This window comes from Trichomycterus rosablanca, chromosome 11 (genome assembly GCF_030014385.1).
Source record: "Trichomycterus rosablanca isolate fTriRos1 chromosome 11, fTriRos1.hap1, whole genome shotgun sequence".
Taxonomy (NCBI): Eukaryota; Metazoa; Chordata; class Actinopteri; order Siluriformes; family Trichomycteridae; genus Trichomycterus; species Trichomycterus rosablanca.
In genome coordinates, this window is record NC_085998.1 from 37,647,045 (window position 1) to 37,666,288 (window position 19,244).

General features: G+C 40.7%; 1 protein-coding gene across 2 annotated transcripts in view; it reads right to left on the minus strand.

Annotated features, from left to right (window-relative positions):
- Positions 1-1,243: 1,243 nt before the first annotated feature.
- The window catches only part of fli1 (Fli-1 proto-oncogene, ETS transcription factor), a 46,712-nt gene continuing 28,711 nt past the window's right edge, over positions 1,244-19,244 (minus strand). For both annotated transcript variants that reach the window (XM_063004895.1, XM_063004893.1), the window contains exons 5-9: positions 15,977-16,045; positions 4,004-4,063; positions 2,493-2,555; positions 2,346-2,393; positions 1,244-2,001 (exon numbers count right to left, since the gene is read on the minus strand). In XM_063004895.1, coding sequence (XP_062860965.1) covers positions 1,472-2,001; positions 2,346-2,393; positions 2,493-2,555; positions 4,004-4,063; positions 15,977-16,045 — 770 coding nt within the window. In that variant the 3' untranslated portion in view covers positions 1,244-1,471. The remainder of the gene's footprint in view (positions 2,002-2,345; positions 2,394-2,492; positions 2,556-4,003; positions 4,064-15,976; positions 16,046-19,244) is intronic.

The following is a 19,244-nucleotide window of genomic DNA, read 5'->3' on the forward strand; positions in this document are numbered from 1 at the left end:
CTAGTGGTTAAGGTACTGAACTAGTAATCAGAGGGTTGCTGGTTCAAGCCCCACCATTGCCAGGTTGCTGCTGTTGGGCCCTTAAACAATAGCCTTAACCCTTAGTTGCTAAGACTGTATACTGTAACTGTAATGTAATGTAAGTCGCTTTGGATGAATGGATAAATGTACATCTATTGATTACTACGTAAATAGATCAACAATGATGGTAAATTTTATTTTCTTTATGCATTTTCTCCCCTTTTTCTCCCTTTTAGAGCGTCCAATTGCCAGATTGCGTCATGCTTCCTCTCCACCAATGCCGATCCCCGCTCTGATCGAGGAGAACAAAGCTAACCCACACCCCTCCGACACGTGGGCAGCATGCCGTATGCATCTTATCACCTACACTTCGCCGAGTGCAATGCGGATCAGCACTGTGTATGGAGAGACACACCCTGACAGCATTCTTTTATCATCTCTGTGCAGGCGCCATCGATCAGCCAGCAGAGGTCGTAATTGCATTAGTTATGAGAGAGAGACCAAATCCGGCTTAGTCCCGCCCACATCTGAACAACAGGCCAATCGTTGTCCATGTGGCCGCTCAGCCCAGCCGGCAGGCAGAGCCGAGATTCGATGCGATGTATTCCAGATCCCAGCTCTGGTTCCGGCGTGTGTTTTTACCGCTGCGCCACCTGAGCGGCCTCTTTTTTTCTTTTATTGCTCAAAATGATTTGGGCCTAACACAAAGCTAAAATGTAAGAATATTAAAGTATTGGTCTGCTACCTTTAACAAGCCTGTGACTCTCTGTAGTACAGTATCATTCAGATTTTAACCTCGACGTTCTCTATTACTAAACCATCTCTGGTACAGGGTCTGTGTGAATAGGAACAACCACAGCTGTAAAGCTACAGTGTTAATGCTGCAAAACTAGAACACTGGCAGTAAAGGTAACCTGGTAATTACCCAAGGGAAGAAGTGAAAGGGGTTCCTATTAAAATTACAATACTGTCTCAGAACCACGGTGACTCTCTCTGCCGTATTTGTACAAATTCTAGCAGAGTTCATGCCCCACAAAAAAGGCACTGGGGAGGGTTAACGTTTCAGACCGAAGTGATTTATGAGGCTGGAATTTGTGATTCATTATATCAGTCATTTCAAGCTAAAGTTTGCATGAATTTTGGGTAGGCACGTGTGTGTAGGCCATATTGGAACTTAAAGACACCAGAAGATGTGAAAAAACTAAACAAAACACACACACAAACCAGACAGTCACTTGTCTTGTGAATAAGTAGTACTCCATTTCAAAGTCGATCGACACAGCATCCGTTTTTTGGTCTAATTTCTCCTTTTCATTCGTCCTTCCTTCAAAGAGTTCCTTCATTTCACAAAATGAGCCCTGATTCACCTTTAGTCGCTTTTTTCCAGCATCCTCTCCTCTCTGAGTGCAGCTTGGGGTCGCCGTGAGGCTGGTAGGGCAAGACAGGAGCTTTAGTAGTAACTGCCCAAATGGGAAGGCATGTGAGAGTTGGGATGTCGAGGCACGCTGGCGCTAGGGTAGATACCTGCAGCAGGAGAGCTCCAGTAGGGATTCGAGTGGCCGAAGAAGTTGGATGAGGTGACGGGCATGGAGGGAGGGTGTGGAGACACGAAGTTGACCTTCTGCTGGTGAGCATGGTAGGAAGGCACATAGGCGAGGTCGGAGGGGTACTTGTACATGGGTGACTCGGTGGGGTGGGGCTGCAGGGCCTGGGCGATGCCCTGGAAGTCGAACTTGTAGGCGTAGCGCTTGCCGTGCACCTTGGTCATGATGTTCTTGTCGTAGTAGTAGCGCAGCGCACGGCTCAGCTTGTCGTAGTTCATGTTGGGCTTGCTTTTGCGCTCGCCCCATCGCCGGGCCACCTCATCTGGGTCGGTCATCTTGAACTCTCCGTTGGTGCCCTCCCATGTGATGCAGCCAGCGTTGGCACTGTCAGAGAGAAGCTCCAACAGAAACTGCCACAGCTGGATCTGACCCGAGCCTGGACATACACAACAGATATGAGCACATAAATGGCATGAATTTATCAGATTTTCTCTTCAAATTTTTGTCATGGCCTATTCCCAATTCAATGCAAAATCCTAATCATTAGACCACGACTACTAATCTATATATTTGAACTATAGATCTCCCAACAATACGGAAAAAAGTGTCCCAAGTGTCAAGCCACTTGGAGTCCTCCCGTAACTGAGGCTCTATCTGAAAACCCAGTGATCTGCCTTATGAGTTCGAGGTCTTATTAGAATCCTCTCCTCTAGGGAGCAGGGCGGGTCACTAGGTTTCCAGACGGACCCTAAATATTCGGTCTGGTTTATATGATCTTACCTGGGTTGGCAAGTCGACTGCTTGTCGGGCCCAGGATCTGATAGGGATCTGAAAAAAAAAAAAAGTTCTTTAGGACATTCACAACATATCAGTGTTGTGTGACTGTGGGATTAATTATTTAAGAATATAATTTAGGATCTCGGTTACCTGGCTGAGGCCGAGTTTGTTCAGTGCTCTTAGAAATATTCTGTGAGACCACAGTAGGGGATCCTAGGAGAGATGGACAGAAGGTTAGATCGACATTTTACAAACTGACAGTCACTTTCGTGGCCAAGAGTACTGTATGTGAACAGCCCATCTAATTACTGAGTGCAGTTTTTAACCACACCTTTTGCTAACAGGTGTATAAAACCAATTATATAAATACAGTATATATGACATTTTATGCTTCCAACATTATGATAACAGTTTTAAACTGGCTTCTTTTGTTTAAGCAGGGTTTATAAACACATGGTTTGTTGTGTGGTATGTAGTTCGAACCTTAGCCTTATTAAACACAATTGGGATAAACTGGAATGTCAATTGCAAGCCAGGACTTCTCATCCAAAGTTAGTGCTTAACTTTACAAATTATCATTTACTAAATAGGCACAAATTCCCACAGACAAACGAAGTAAGTGGAGGCTGTTGTGGCCACAAAAATGATGGGTGTGCGTGGTTTTAGAACAGGATGTCCAACAAGCTTTGGAACACACAGTAGTTGTGCCATATAGTTTACCTTGTACGTACACTTTTGCTTGACCGTTAATTAATTTTATTGTAAATGTCATATGGCCCTTTTATTGGATGAAGAAAAACCTCCTTATTCCTGAGTCTGATCTAAAGAAAACAGTCTGTGTCTGTTCTGTAAACCGAAATCTAAAGGACTCCAGTTAGATTATGTAGCATCAAAAACAGGTGAAATAGATGAACACTAATGCGCAGAGGATGCTGGGAAATGTTTTTCCCCAGCAAATTACGTTTACGCCGACCTGCACCTCCCTCTGCTGGTCGAAATGAACACAGCAGGTCAGGACATTACACTTAATGTTTATCAGTTCACTTCTGCATTAAAAATACTGAAATACTGTATTTTAACTCTTGCCAGTCCAGCGGCAGATTAAAAATGTATTAAAATGTATTAACTGTACTAATATTTCTTTAAAACCTTATCTCTTACCTCCTACATGGCTTAAATACAGAAAATACTGTGAACAAGTGCACATTATGCCACCATTTCAATCAGTAAACACGTTATAGCTAATTAAACATGCTTTAAATGCTTGTTATTATTATTATTATTATTATTTATTAGGATTTTAATGTCATGTTTTACACTCTTTGGTTACATTCATAACAGTACAAGTAGTTACTGGCTACACAAGATTCATCAGTTCACAAGTGGACAATTTAGTGTCTCCAATTCACCTCACTTGCATGTCTTTGGACTGTGGGAGGAAACCGGAGCTTCCGGAGGAAACCCACACAGACACGGGGAGAACATGCACATAGAAAGGACCCGGACCGCTTCGTCTGGAAATCAAACCCAGGACCTTCTTGCTGTGAGGTGACAGTGCTACCCACAGAGCCACCGTATGGCAAACCAACCTGGATGTGCACTCCTCCAGCTTAATAACGTAAATTATTATTCAATTCTCAAGAGCATGGTCTTGTACTCACCTTTACCACTGTGCATGTTGTTTGACCAGCCTGCCCGTCGTACAGCATCATATGAGGCATCTAAAAAGAAAAGAGAGATTTCTTTCTTAAGTTTATCTTAAAATATGTGTCCATTCTACCAGAGATACATTCTGAAATACTTTAAACTGCTGTGAAATTTGTAAAACTCATTATAAACTCTTGTTTATCTTTTTTCTTTACTGCCAAAACTGTACTTTTGAGAGAAATGATGGAGAGGATTTCTGGATATGTCCAGGTTTGTGTGGTTTTGTGGTAACAGACCGGCCAAATATTTCAGACACATGCAGAAAACAAGGAAACATTTCCACGTCGTAACTGCAGATCACTGCAGGATCTAGCTTCCAAAAATCAAACCGTGACTCCTCAGTTTTGACCCAGTAGTGCATTTATAAAGCTTAGATCTCTGATATAAGCTACAAATGTGCAGCCTCAACGGAGAACAGCGAAGAGACAAATCATCAGACAGCAGGAAATCAAGGAGACGCTCGCATGTTTCACTTAGATGTTCTGCAGACGCTGAATTCTCATACGCGGTTCTAAAACGGCCTCATTGTGCCTAGAAGCATAAAGCTGCTCCTTCTGTCCCACACGGTAATTAGTCAACTATCACTGCTAATTATTATCCCCATTTTTCAAACAGTCCGGCCGCCCCTTTAGGTCTGATTGCTCCCGGCATCAGGTTGCACTAATTTCCACCAAGGAAAGGTAGAACGGCCGCGAAAAAACAGACAGAGTGATCGTTCTTATGCTCGGTTTAGAACTCTGGAGTGTTTCTTGGTTTTGAATATTAGGAACGTTAGAAGCCTTCCATGAATCACTTTTTAAAACATATCAGGGGATTTTACACACAAGGTTTCAGGCTTTCTGTAACTTAATTAACCAAAATACTTCAGTTTTGACTGTTTGTTGTTTTGCTGAAATCCCGTTTCCAGTGATGAGAGTTTGTGTTGTAGCTCACCGGTGGACTGAGTAGCTGGCGGAGTTGCTCCTAAGTGCTTTTTTGTTTCTTTTCAAGTCTTTCAAGTGTACTTCTGTTTTTTATGTTTCCTGGGGATCCAGTTTTGTGGAGTGTAGTGTTTTTGCTCTAGTAATGCATTTAGCTATCTGACTTTTCTATTCCTGTTCATTTTCCATGTGTAAGTCCTGCCTTGGGTTGAGTTTTAGTATTTAGTTTATTTCGTTTTCATTTCTTGTGTTTGTGTTGCTTTTTAGCCACAGTATGGTTCTGCCTTAGTTCATTCTTCTACGATATTGCAGATGTAGAAAACTCCTACATCCTACATCAGCAGCAGCGCTGCTGTGTCTGATCCACTCATACCAGCACACACTAACACACCACCACCATGTCAGTGTCACTGCAGTGCTGAGAATGATCCACCACCTAAATAATACCTGCTCTGTGGTGGTCCTGACCATTGAAGAACAGTATGAAAGGGGGCTAACAAAGCATGCAGAGAAACAGATGGACTACAGTCAGTAATTGTAGAACTACAAAGTGCTTCTATATGGTAAGTGGAGCTGATAAAATGGACAGTAAGTGTAGAAACAAGGAGGTGGTTTTAATGTTATGGCTAATTGGTGTATGATGGAAGTAAACAATAAATACGTTTCCCATTTTAGTGTAAAATAACTTTATATATTTAGAGAAATATAAAAGAATTATTAACTACTAGAACTCCTTTAGAAATACATGATGAGGTACAAAGCACATTTTGGAGTAACAAAGAACCTTTATATATTTCAAATGGCTTAGCATGTGGGAATGATTTTACTCAATACCACTGAACCTTATTACCTGAAAACCCAGAAGATTTTTTTCCTCTAAGAGCCGAGGCTTTAATTAAAGCAAACACAAATTATAGAAATATTTGGATGTTTTAAGGACCAGTGATGATTTCACATCTGTATGCCACACTGCCATCTCTTGGTAGCCATCCTGAAACTCTTGGTCGGGTGGAACTGAAACACATTTACTACTGAAAACAAACTAAACATTTGGCTTGGAACGAGTTAACAAAACTAAATGGCCCACTTGGTTCAGAATCACAACACATCTCCAGCCAACATTTCTCAGGGAAAACAAAACTGAGGGCTGTGCTAACTTTCGAAAGCCTTCTGGAATAACTTTGCATTGACTTTTGGATTTCTCAGGCAAGCAGCATGAGCATGAATAAAAAACTAGAAAATAGTGTTAAAAAAATCTTATAAATCACCCACTTCAGGATTGAGTTTAAGATTCTGTGCATCTAACGGTTAAATGTAATATCCTTACACTGACACTGATGTTTTCTTAACAGAATGTCTCTGTACATTTATTATTTTTCATCAGAGAGCCCATTGCTCCTCACCGATTTTCCAGCTCCAGGTCTCAATTATCAAGCCCTCCAGAGTGACGTGGAACAAGGCTCCGTGATAGAGAGAGAGATATAGAACCAAGTAAAGAGAGTCCTGAGAGAGTTACGTTTCCTGCTTGGTGAGACTGCACACACAACCTCTCTTTGTTTTCCTGGCCCCTTTTTCCCTCTGCTTTTTTCACCCCCTCCACTGTGAAAAAATACACACCAGTCTACCTCCTTCCAGGCGAAGGCCCACAAACCAGTGGGAAGAAGGAGGGAGAAGAGGGGGAAAAAACAAGAGAGCGAGAGCAGACGAAACACGCCGCCGGAATTCGAAAAGAAAACAGTGGCGGTGGACGATACTACTGTCTGATAGGTCAGAGTAGCCTGAACGTAAAGACCTTATAGAGCAAAAGCAAGCAATGGTTCCTGTGCAAACTCCAGTGGCCCCTTCCAGTGTTTCCATTGTTTCATTTAGACTGCAGCCAGTATCTTCATCAAATTTTACCAGCTTTATCCTGGTCAGAGTTGTGACAGACACCTCGTACCAAACCATGGCCAATAATATGAAGTCCCCCCCATCCACTGTTACAACACCCTTTACTCATCCAGAAAGGCTTACCTTAATATACTAAAGTGTATATATGGGAATTTGCGCCTGTAGGCCTATAGGCCACTACAGTTTCTCCACACCAAACTCATCCAACAGTGTCTGAATGGACCTTGTTTTCCAGACAAAATATAATCCTTTTTCTCATGTATCATGGCTAAGAGACCAGTGGTCCATCTACTTTGTAATGGGTGCAGTCAAACTAGTCCTTTTTAAACAGGTAGACCAATGTAGTCGATCATAATCACATATATAAGCACATGTACGCATGGGGCAGTGGTAGCTCAGCGACCAGTGGTAGCTCACCATCAATTGCTCAAATTGTATTTAATCATAACTGTAAGTCGCTTTGGATAAAAGCGTCTGCTAAATGCCGAAAATGTAAATATACACATTTAATAGACTTTCCTTTTTACCAAAGTGACTTACAATTAATGCAAAGCAACCGACTAAGACTTAAGTACCCTGATTATAGCCCGGTAGTGTAAATTTGGCAGTGACAGGGCTTAAACACTCAACCTTCCAATCAATAGTCCAGTACGTCACTGCAGAGTCACTGCTGCCCTGATCATACCACAAATTTGGCTTTAACTTTATATAATTAAATACTTTATATATATATATATATATATATATATATATATATATCAGAATAGAATAGACTAATAATATATTATACATCTAAGATATGAATGATCTTCTTCTGCACAGTATTTTGGTCTAATATATTTTCATTACTTTCTAATATGTTTGGTTTATGAATTTGCCCTGGCCTTTAACAGTTCAAATTTAATTTTGTGGCCAGTTTATCTCAAGCCTGGGTCTTGTTACTGTTTCATTATGATTGTTACTAACGTTTGTTTCTTAAATATTAAAAAATCCTAGTCTGCCATAGCATTCAGTACAGTATGTGATTCAGTACAATATAATGGTTCTTGTGTTGTCCTTTGTATGGATCTGGACTATTTTCATTTTTGTAAACCACATCAGCTTTATCATTGTTATTATTATTATTTATCTAATTGGGTTAGCTACCATCATACCTCTCTGCAGTGTACACCACAATAAAACACAAGGAGTTATTAAAATAAGGTCAACAATGATTGGATATAAGGGATGTGCATTTTAACAGCTTTTAGTTTTAGGATTAAGTATAGAAAATAAAAAACACAGAAAACGAAGCATTTGTTCAAGTTGTGCAGCTGCTAATGGTATGTGACTATTTTAATCATAAGGATTAAGACTTTGCTAAGAAATATTGATCTTAAATCAGACAGTACCAGCTCTAATTTACTCCAGTAAGACAATCCCAACTTTATTTAAATCTTCAATTAACCTTTTACTGTCAAGCTCGTATTGTTAGCATGTGAGCTTGACATTTTATTCCTTTGTGTTTTATTTGGCAAGTTCCTTGTAGTAAAATAAAAGTAATAAGTCATATATCTGCTGGGCCTCATGACCCATGTGTTTTTCATTGTAGCCAGTCTGCCAACAAATTTATAGCCTCGTTCTAGAGCACCAAGTACCGATTCCTTATTCAATCTACAACACAAGTCCTGGCTCTGCAAAGAACAGGGTATTCCTGCATTGTGCCCAGTGTTTCCTGGTGAAACCAACCTCGCTGTGACCCTGACATACTAGATAAAGCATTTAATCATCTGATGAAAATAAAATATTATTTATTATTTTTAAAACAGCAAATCTACCAGTATGACAGCCATTCAATTCCATTCTATTCTAGCGTCTGTTACTCTTGATGAGCTACTGATTTAATGATTACTAAACCAAATCTTATTTAATAAGGAAAAGTATAAAAACACTTATAATTATCACCATCGTATTGAAAATAAGACCAACTGGGTAGCAAAAACAGTGCCAGTAATACTTAACCAATATGAAATAACAAAAACAACTACAGACCATGCCAAAAAATGGAAAAGAATCCGGCTTCACTGGCAGAGATAGAATTAGAATCAGGGCATCAGGTTCTCTCTGGTTGCTTCCATATAAATATAAATATATAACTAACTAACCAATAATGATGTTTTATTGTCAGTATAAGCAGAGTTTTACATGCAGTCTGACTCTGCACTGATGCAAAACAGTTTCACTGCATGTGATAGTAATATAATTAATATAAAGTGCATTTCAATTCAGCACTTTGATACTCTAAGGATATTTGTAGCTCTGATCTCAGCTGACGTTAAGCTTCCTAATTTATTTAGTTCTTAATTTTACATTTTTAACAACCACATTCATTGAACAATCACCTCTCAGTCAAAAATCAGTAAATATTTATATATTACTAGGTGTACTAGGTATAAAGTCACCCCTGATGTCTCAGTCGGTGAGATGCCGCTAGCATTTGAAGCACGTTAATGCGGCTAAACCACGCCAGGCTTCACTCCAAATGACTCAAACCACTTTGCTTTTCCACTGTGCTCTGGATTTCTCTCAGCTGTGCTGCTCTGGGTGTGGTGGTTCCACAGAGACCAAGCTGCAGCTCCTTAAAAAGCTAGTCAAAACAAGAATCCAGCTCAGCCAGCCGTCTAGACCAACACTGCTAAACAGTACAGCCAGAGAAGCAGGATCAGCTGCAGTATGTGGACTTTGTAGTCATTTATTGTATTATGTTGGTGTACAGTGCTGTTCTTTGTTCTTAAAGACATTGTTTTCTTCTAGAACAAATACACATATACTAAATACACATATACTAATAATGGAATTTCTTGTACCAAAACAATTGAGAATGAACCTAAGTGCAGGATGCTTAATCAAGGTTGGACAATACAGTGGCTAAATGTGGTGGCCAAAATACCGGAAACAAGGCAACAAATGAAAGACATGAAAACATCCACAGCCCGCAACGGAGAAAGTGGATAGAACAGAGATAGATCAGAACTGAGTACTGGTTCTCACAATATGACAGGCTGCTCCGGCTCTCTGCGACAACCAAGTCCTCAGAAAAAGAGGAAAGATACTGAATCCTAAAACAAGCTGGGCATGGTAAAATAGGGCCAGCTTGCTCACCCGTTCTGTTGTGATAGTCGAAAAAATGCAGCAGCGCTGACTCTGCTGTTCTAGCCATACTTATTGCTAACAAGTGTCTAACATACCATTTAAAAATGATCAGGTGTCTGTATAATTGTTTACATATAGGGTGTGTTTGAAAAGCTAGGAAGCTCTCTACATAGGCAGCATTTTACGTCATCCTGTGCGCGCTCCCGAGAAGGAGGCTGTTCGAAATCCTAGATGCCTTAATATGCTCACTTCTGAGGTATCTTAAAATTTCAATGTTATTTTGACTCAAGAACGAGGGAGCATCCGACGCTGCCTTATGCCTGGTTCACACTACACGATTTTTGCCCTGATTTTCGCTCGGCGACTGGTCGGCGCTAGATTTGCCGGCTCGGGAGCAACTCGGCGTTCGCTCGGCGATCAAAACTCGGCTCTCAATCGCTAAGTGTGAACTACCCAACAACTCGATCCGACCGGCTCGCCGAGCGCTCCGCGACCAGATCGAGATTTCTAACATGTCAGATATCTGATCTCAGTTGCCCGACTGTCAATGAGTGCTATGTCGAACAGCCAATGAGAACGCAAGATACGGTGTGAGGGGAAACGCAGGAGAGGAGTGTAAATAGGTGGGACGGGGGGATAATATAGTTTATATCAGAATACATCGGCACACACACGTTTTACAGTATTTCTGACCTGATCGTCCTCTACAAAACACCAACACTGCATTGCAAAAATATTAATTAACCTCCAACTCACAATAGAACAATCCATACTGTTCGTGTTGCCAAATCCACTCATATTCATTTATTTTTTTCTCTTCGATTTTACGCTGCACATAAGCGCACAAACTTTGATCGCTCGCTACTTGTTGACGTGCATTTTTGGACGTGGTATCATTAAACCCCTCGTCACTTCTCACGTGTGTTTTTGTAAAAAAAAAAAAAAAAAAAAAAAACGTAGTTTGGGAGACCAGAGAAGCTCGCCTGCGATTCCAGTTGGTGATAGATGGTGTAGTGTGAAACCCCCTATCGCCGATCAGTCGTGTAGTGTGAAATACACGCCGACTTAAAGACTCCCGAGTGCAAAAGATTCAGTCGTGTAGTGTGAACTGTACAGCGACCCGACAAATCAGAAAGTCGTGTAGTGTGAACTTGGCATTAGTGATCAAGGCAAACCCAGAATTCATTGCGGGTCGGGTGCTCTTCTCTCACAGAAAAATAAACATGGCTGACGGTACGGACAAACGAATGGAGTTATTTTCAAATGTAAATAAAATATTACTGATTTTTAACTTGTATAAACGGGCTTGTCAGGAAATGTAACCATTATCGGTACATGAAGGAGATGCTATATTGACATGTTAGCGTGCTGTGCTACCTCAATCCATTGCTTTTAATGACAAAATGCTAAATGCTAAACGCGAAACCTGTGTTATCGCTGTTTAAGTAGTGCGTTCGAATAACCTGCCTTATAAGTCATTGACTTATTAGAATCCTCTCTACTGAGGCAGCTGCCTATGTAGACAGTAAGACAGCAAGGCAGCTCACTAGGTTTTCGAACACACCCATAGTCTATTTGTAGACAAAAATGTACTTTTCCAATTTACTATTTCACGTGATAAATAAATGCGTCACGGCTGACAACTTTGTTGTATATTCAACTCTTAAAAACCTTGCCTAGCTCGCCTTTTAAAGGGGCCTGACCCACAAATTTAAGGCTAAATATAAGTCCTATACTCACCAGCCACTTTATTAGAAACACCTCGACACTTGACAATGGATGTGTTCGAAAAGCTACGGAGCTCTCTACACAGGCAGCATTTTCCGTCATTCTATGCTCGCTCCTGAGAAGGAGGCTGTTCGAAATCCTAGATGCCTTAATATGCTCACTAGAAAGGCATCTTAAAATTTCAACGCTATTTTGACTCAAGAACGAGTGAGCATCCTTAGTGATCAGGGCAATCCCAGCATTCAATACGGCACAACTTTTCTCACAGAAAAATAAAAAAACATGACAAACGGTGCGGAGAAACAAGTTTTTTTTAAAACACAAATAAATTATTATTGATTTTTAATTTGTATAAACTTGCACACGTGTTTTTATTTGCAAGTTCGGGCTTGTCAGCGAATTTAACTGTTTTCAGTACACGAAGGGAGATGTTGGTTGACATGCTAGCGCGTTGTGCCACCTCATTCAATTAGTTCGACATAAGGCATAAGGCTAACTCTTAGTTAAACTGATGGAATCGCTGTCTAAGTTGAGCGTTTGAATAATCTGCCTTATTAGTAGATGACTTATTAGAATCCTCTCTACTTAGGAAGCTGCCTATGTAGACAGTAAGACAGCGAGGCAGCTCACTAGGTTTTCGAACACACCCAGTCTATTTGTAGACAAATTGTACTTTTGGACGTTTCACCATTTAGTATAATTTCAAGTGCTGTATAAATGCATCAAAGCTGACAACTTTGTCCAATATTCAACTCCTAAAAACTTCACCCAGCTCGCCTTTTAAAAGGGCCTGACCCACAACTTTAGGGCAAACATAAGTCCTATACTCTTTAGCTACTTTATTATGAACACATTGACACCTAATATTTTACTTTTCATGCAATTATCCAATAATCCTGTTATGTTACAGCAGCACACTTAATAAAATAATGTTTTTGTTTGCATCTAGCATCAGTAAGAGGAAAATATTTGATCATGGGTGCCAAATGGCCAGATTTGAAAGAGAAATTGCTGATCTCTTGTGATTCTCTCTCTCTGTAGTACATTGGTGAGAGAGGTCAGAGGAGAATGATCCATGCAAACAACCACATTTATAAATGCTCGTAGCAAAACGTATCACAGAATGCACATGCAGCATATTAAGACTAGAAGTAGATGGGCGACAGTTGCAGGAATCTTTTGGGTTCCAGTCAGTAACCCGAACTTAAACTAAACGCCTAAAGGTTGGAGAAGTGTCGCCCGGTCTAATTAATCTTAATTTTTACTACGACATGTGAATTGTGGGGTCGTAAATTGTTGTAAACATCATTAATCCATGGACCTGTCTTGTGTCGACAGATTAGCTTGATGTTCTTTCCACATTGGGCCCCTTATTTTCAATCTAATTCAATTACACAGACTATCTGGTATTTGTAGTAGTTTCTGACTATGTGCATCACTTTATGGCCGCAGGACAATCATGACATTACATTCAGTGTACTTTAATACTTTAATGGCCTCTCTAGTTACCAGATCTGAATCCAACAGAGCATCTTTCGGATGTAAGGGGTAACAGGATATTTAGAGCATGAATGTGCAACAGATTGCTTCTTTAAATAACATATTAAAATAACATTAACTCATGCTGCCAGTCTGGAGCCGCCACCTTCTGCCTTCTGCATGTTTTTGGCACGTGTACGGAAAATAATTAGCTAAAGGAAACCCACACAAACATGGAGAAATGTGTGCCAACCTCCTTAAAGACCACACAGACAGCAAGGTTCAAATCCAGGCACCCTGTAGTTGCACGTCTCACGATTTGACAGTGGTCCCATAATGAACATACCAGCCTTTATTCATCCATACCAAGAAACAAGGATAGTTACAAAACATTTAAGGAAGACAGAATTAAAATAGATCAATCACTAAATCATACCATCGTTAACATATACACTGATCAGGCATAACATTAAAACCACCTCCTTGTTTCTACACTCACTGTCCATTTTATCAGCTCCACTTACATTGCACTTAGTTCTACAGTTACTGACTGTAGTTCATTTGTTTCTCTGCATGTTTTGTTATCCCCCTTTCATGCTGTTCTTCAATGGTCAGGACCCCCACAGGACCACCACAGAGCAGGTATTATTTAGGTGGTGGATCATTCTCAGCACTGCAGTGACACTGACATGGTGGTGGTGTGTTTGTGTGTGTTGTGCTGGTATGAGTGGATCAGACACAGCAGCGCTGATGGAGTTTTTAAACACCTCACTGTCACTGCTGGACTGAGAATAGTCCACCAACCAACAATATCCAGCCAACAGCGCCCTGTGGGCAGCGTCCTGTGACCACTGATGAAGGTCTAGAAGATGACCGACTCAGCAGCAATAGATGAGCGATCGTCTCTGACTTTACATCTACAAGGTGGACCAACTAGGTAGGAGCGTCTAATAGAGTGGACAGTGAGTGGACACGGTATTTAAACACACACTAACACACCACCATGTCAGTGTCACTGCAGTGCTGAGAATGATCCACCAACTAAATAATACCTGCTCTGTGGTGGTCCTGACCATTGAAGAACAGGGTAAAAGCAGGCAGTCAGTAATTTCTATATGGTAAGTGGAGCTAATAAAATGGAAAGTGAGTGTAGAAACAAGGAGGTGGTTTTAATGTTATGCCTGATTGGTGTAAATAAAAACACACACATGCTAAAATCAATATTGACCCATAAAGACACTTGAGGACACACAACAGCTCGATTAACTAAGAAAGCCTGTGCTGTTATTGTATAGTTAAAGCAGATTCTGTGGCTTTGCATTATGCAGTGGCTTTGCATTGTGCAGTAAGACACCTGTCGCTCAGCTATGTATCTCTCACTCGCTCTCAGTCTTTTCTGCCCCTGGTCGGTCTCTCTCTCTCTCTCTCTCTCTCTCTCTCTCTCTCTCTCTCTCTCTGCACTGTTGGTTTTGGGAACTGAGGCACGTGGCTTTTGTCTTGCTAATTCTTTCCCTCTGAAAGATCCTCTGCCTGCACTCCAGGTTTGGATGGAGGCTGAATGGCCGGATCAACAGCCACGCTTCTTTATTTACACTGAACAAAAACAGCACCTGCCGAGCGCCCAGGCCTGGGGCATCGTACCAAACCCAAACAGAAAAACACAGAGGAGAAAGAGAGCTCATGGGTCATCTAAATCACTGATTTTTTGTCTTTGTGTAGAAAATAATTGGACTACATTCACTAATGACTGATGCCTATAGTGATTATTAGTGATTATTTCGTTTACAATGTTTAAAACCACAAATGCAATAACAAGCTGCAGAGCTTGTATTCATGGTTAGAACACATGAAATAAAAATATGTCACCAATTACTTTGTTTTTCTTGCCCCACTGCCTATCCCCGCTTGCTGCTGTTATTCCTTGGATAAATGTATACTTGTTATACTTGTTATTTTGTAATGCCGGTGTCTACTGTGTCTAAATGCAGTCACAAGTCAAATAATTATACAAAGAAATTAGATGAGGATAGAAAACAAGTGTAGTATTTGTATATTATGTGTAGAATTTACAGCATCATGGTAGAAGTCGCTGCCTAGCTGTATTTATTAATTTGTGTTTTTACTTTTCCACATATTTTGTTCCTAATTTCTTCTCTCTATGATGGTGTAGCATTTAATTTGCTTTGTTAATTTTTTTTTCAATGACTACTGGTGGATGTTCAAGAAATACTGGATTTTTACAGTCAGTCATGTTCAGTTTTTTAAAATTGTATTTTATTTATGCATTTTCTCCCTTTTTCTCCCATTTTAGCCGGTTGCGTCATGCTTCCTCTCCACCAATGCCGATCCCCGCTCTGATTGAGGAGAACGAATCTAACCCACGTCCCCTCGACACATGGGCGGCAGCCATATGCATCTTATCACCTACACTTTGACGAGTGCAGTGCAGCTCAGCTCAGCACTGTGTACGGAGAGACACACCCTGATCGACTCACTCTTTTCTTATCTCTGTCCAGGTGCCATCAATCAGCAATTGCATTAGTTATGAAAGAGAGACCCCCCCCATCCGGCTTAATCCCACCTATATCTGAACAAAAGGCCAATTGTTGTTCATGTGGCCGTTCAGCCTAGCCGACAAAATAACAGATACATCCACAAACTCGAGTTGCATGCTCATTTCTCATTACCAAGGGCAAGAATGCTTAATAAAAACTTAAAGCAGCAATAAATCAGTGTATACCACCAATTAAAAAAAAAAAAAGAAGTGAAATTTTCTACCTTCTTTGGCAGTCAGGCGAGGAGACTGGTCAGTGTGAGATGGCGTATTGTATGATAGCGATGAGCTACCTGCAAAACAGGAAACAATACATTATAATAAACTGTTAAAATATATGACTGACATGCGTTATTATCAAGCCAAGCTGTGAGTGAGTTGTAAAGCTTCATTAATGTGTAATAACTATGTAATTACTATGTAAGCATGGTTCAAATAGGTGTTTCTCATGGATCTTTAATTTCATTCTTCATTATTTATAGTTTAAATCAACGATTCCTCAAAGAATCTGACCTTTTAATATATTAATGGTATATTTTAAAAGAGGGTTAATTGTGCCTAGGTAAAACAAGCTGTAAATGATTGATTGATTGATTGATTACTTTATTGATCTCCGAAGGTAAATTGCAGTGTTACAGCAGCAATGTATAATTATCACAAGCATCACACAACGACTTGTTAATGTAGTACAGGAAAGAATAAAAAAAATGAAAAGTAACGTAATGCAAAAATAAGATCTAAATATATATAAAAAATATAATAATATAAAAAATAAGAATATAAGACATCCAACACAGAACAAGCCTAAAATGTGCAGTTATAGACATTATGAGTGCAATCATAAGCTGTGCAAATAAAACAGTACCGTGTGCAAATTTGCAAATCAAATAGTACCATTTGCAGGGTTTATTGTCTCTCATGGGTACTTGCACCATTTAGAATCATTATAAGTTCCTATTAACTTTAATAAAGTTTTGCTCAACGAAGTGTTGTCTAAATTGAAGTACAGGTCCTACGAGCATCATCGTCAGTTCATGGTGAATTGACTGCTTGACAGGCAGTGAGAAAGAATATTACAGGAGAAACGTAATTGAATCCTTTTTTAATAATAGTGGGAGTAGAATGAAGAAAAGCAAGCTGATATTAGGAGTTTTTTCTCTGTGAGACGGGTACGGAGATGTTCTTGCTCGTGCGTGTAGGTTATGGGTAAAAAGAAGGAGCCCTGCACACATATTTTAACCTCCAGCCCCCCCTTCCACCCCCAGCGCCATGGTGTTGAGACGACAGAACAGGGCAGCCATTGTGCGAGGTGCGATCCCCATGCAGCAATCAAACACTGTTGCCCCAAAAGAAAATAAACCCCCATATGGCCGTGAGCGAGGGACAGAGCGAAAGAGAGTGGGAGCGAGTGAGGGAGTGATGGAAAGCTTGACTGTTGTAAGAAAATGTGGTTTGAACCTGAAGCAATCGCTGTAGTCGTGATCCTGCAGTGGAATCAGAGGATCCACATCAGTCCAAATGTATTCATTTATTTATTATTTATAATCATTTGCCGACCAGATACCACTCATATTGTACACAAGTATAAAGACAATAAAGGTAGTTCTTCTTTTCTCTTATTTATTTATTTATTTATTTATGACTAGCCTATATAAGAACGATCAGTTTTCTTTGTATTGTACAGTTTTCTCAATCACACACATAAAATACATGTACAGTGTATCACAAAAGTGAGTACACCCCTCACATTTCTGCAAATATTTCATTATATCTTTTCATGGGACAACACTATAGACATGAAACTTGGATATAACTTAGAGTAGTCAGTGTACAGCTTGTATAGCAGTGTAGATTTACTGTCTTCTGAAAATAACTCAACACACAGCCATTAATGTCTAAATAGCTGGCAACATAAGTGAGTACACCCCACAGTGAACATGTCCAAATTGTGCCCAAATGTGTCGTTGTCCCTCCCTGGTGTCATGTGTCAAGGTCCCAGGTGTAAATGGGGAGCAGGGCTGTTAAATTTGGTGTTTTGGGTACAATTGTCTCATACTGGCCACTGGATATTCAACATGGCACCTCATGGCAAAGAACTCTCTGAGGATGTGAGAAATAGAATTGTTGCTCTCCACAAAGATGGCCTGGGCTATAAGAAGATTGCTAACACCCTGAAACTGAGCTACAGCATGGTGGCCAAGGTCATACAGCGGTTTTCCAGGACAGGTTCCACTCGGAACAGGCTTCGCCAGGGTCGACCAAAGAAGTTGAGTCCACGTGTTTGGCGTCATATCCAGAGGTTGGCTTTAAAAAATAGACACATGAGTGCTGCCAGCATTGCTGCAGAGGTTGAAGACGTGGGAGGTCAGCCTGTCAGTGCTCAGACCATACGCCGCACACTGCATCAACTCAGTCTGCATGGTCGTCATTCCAGAAGGAAGCTGACGCACAAGAAAGCCAGCAAACAGTCTGCTGAAGACAAGCAGTCCAAGAACATGGATTACTGGAATGCCCTGTGGTCTGACGGGACCAAGATAAACTTGTTTGGCTCAGATGGTGTCCAGCATGTGTGGCGGCGCCCTGGTGAGAAGTACCAAGACAACTGTATCTTGCCTACAGTCAAGCATGGTGGTGGTAGCATCATGGTCTTGGGCTGCATGAGTGTTGCTGGCACTGGGGAGCTGCAGTTCATTGAGGGAAACATGAATTCCAACATGTACTGTGACATTCTGAAACAGAGCATGATCCCCTCCCTTCGAATACTGGGCCTCATGGCAGTTTTCCAACAGGATAACGACCCCAAACACAACCTCCAAGATGACAACTGCCTTGCTGAGGAAGCTGAAGGTAAAGGTGATGGACTAAACCCAATTGAGGACCTGTGGCGCATCCTCAAGTGGAAGGTGGAGGAGTTCAAGGTGTCTAACATCCACCAGCTCTGTGATGTCATCATGGAGGAGTGGAAGAGGATTCCAGTAGCAACCTGTGCAGCTCTGGTGAATTCCATGCCCAGGAGGGTTAAGGCAGTGCTAATAATGGTGGTCACACAAAATATTGACACTTTGGGCACAATTTGGACATGTTCACTGTGGGGTGTACTCACTTATGTTGCAGCTATTTAGACATTAATGGCTGTGTGTTGAGTTATTTTCAGAAGACAGTAAATCTACACTGCTATACAAGCTGTACACTGACTACTCTAAGTTATATCCAAGTTTCATGTCTATAGTGTTGTCCCATGAAAAGATATAATAAAATATTTGCAGAAATGTGAGGGGTGTACTTACTTTTGTGATACACTGTATTTCAATGTACCTTCATCGAATGCCCAACAGTGGCAACCTGGTAGTGTGACTTGTGACCTTCTGATTACTTGTTCTTGTACCAAGGTCTCCACCACTCACTCATTTATTTATTTACTTAAACATTAAAACACTCACTCACTTACTCACTTTCTTAACCGCTTATCCAATTAGGGTTGCGGGTGGTACT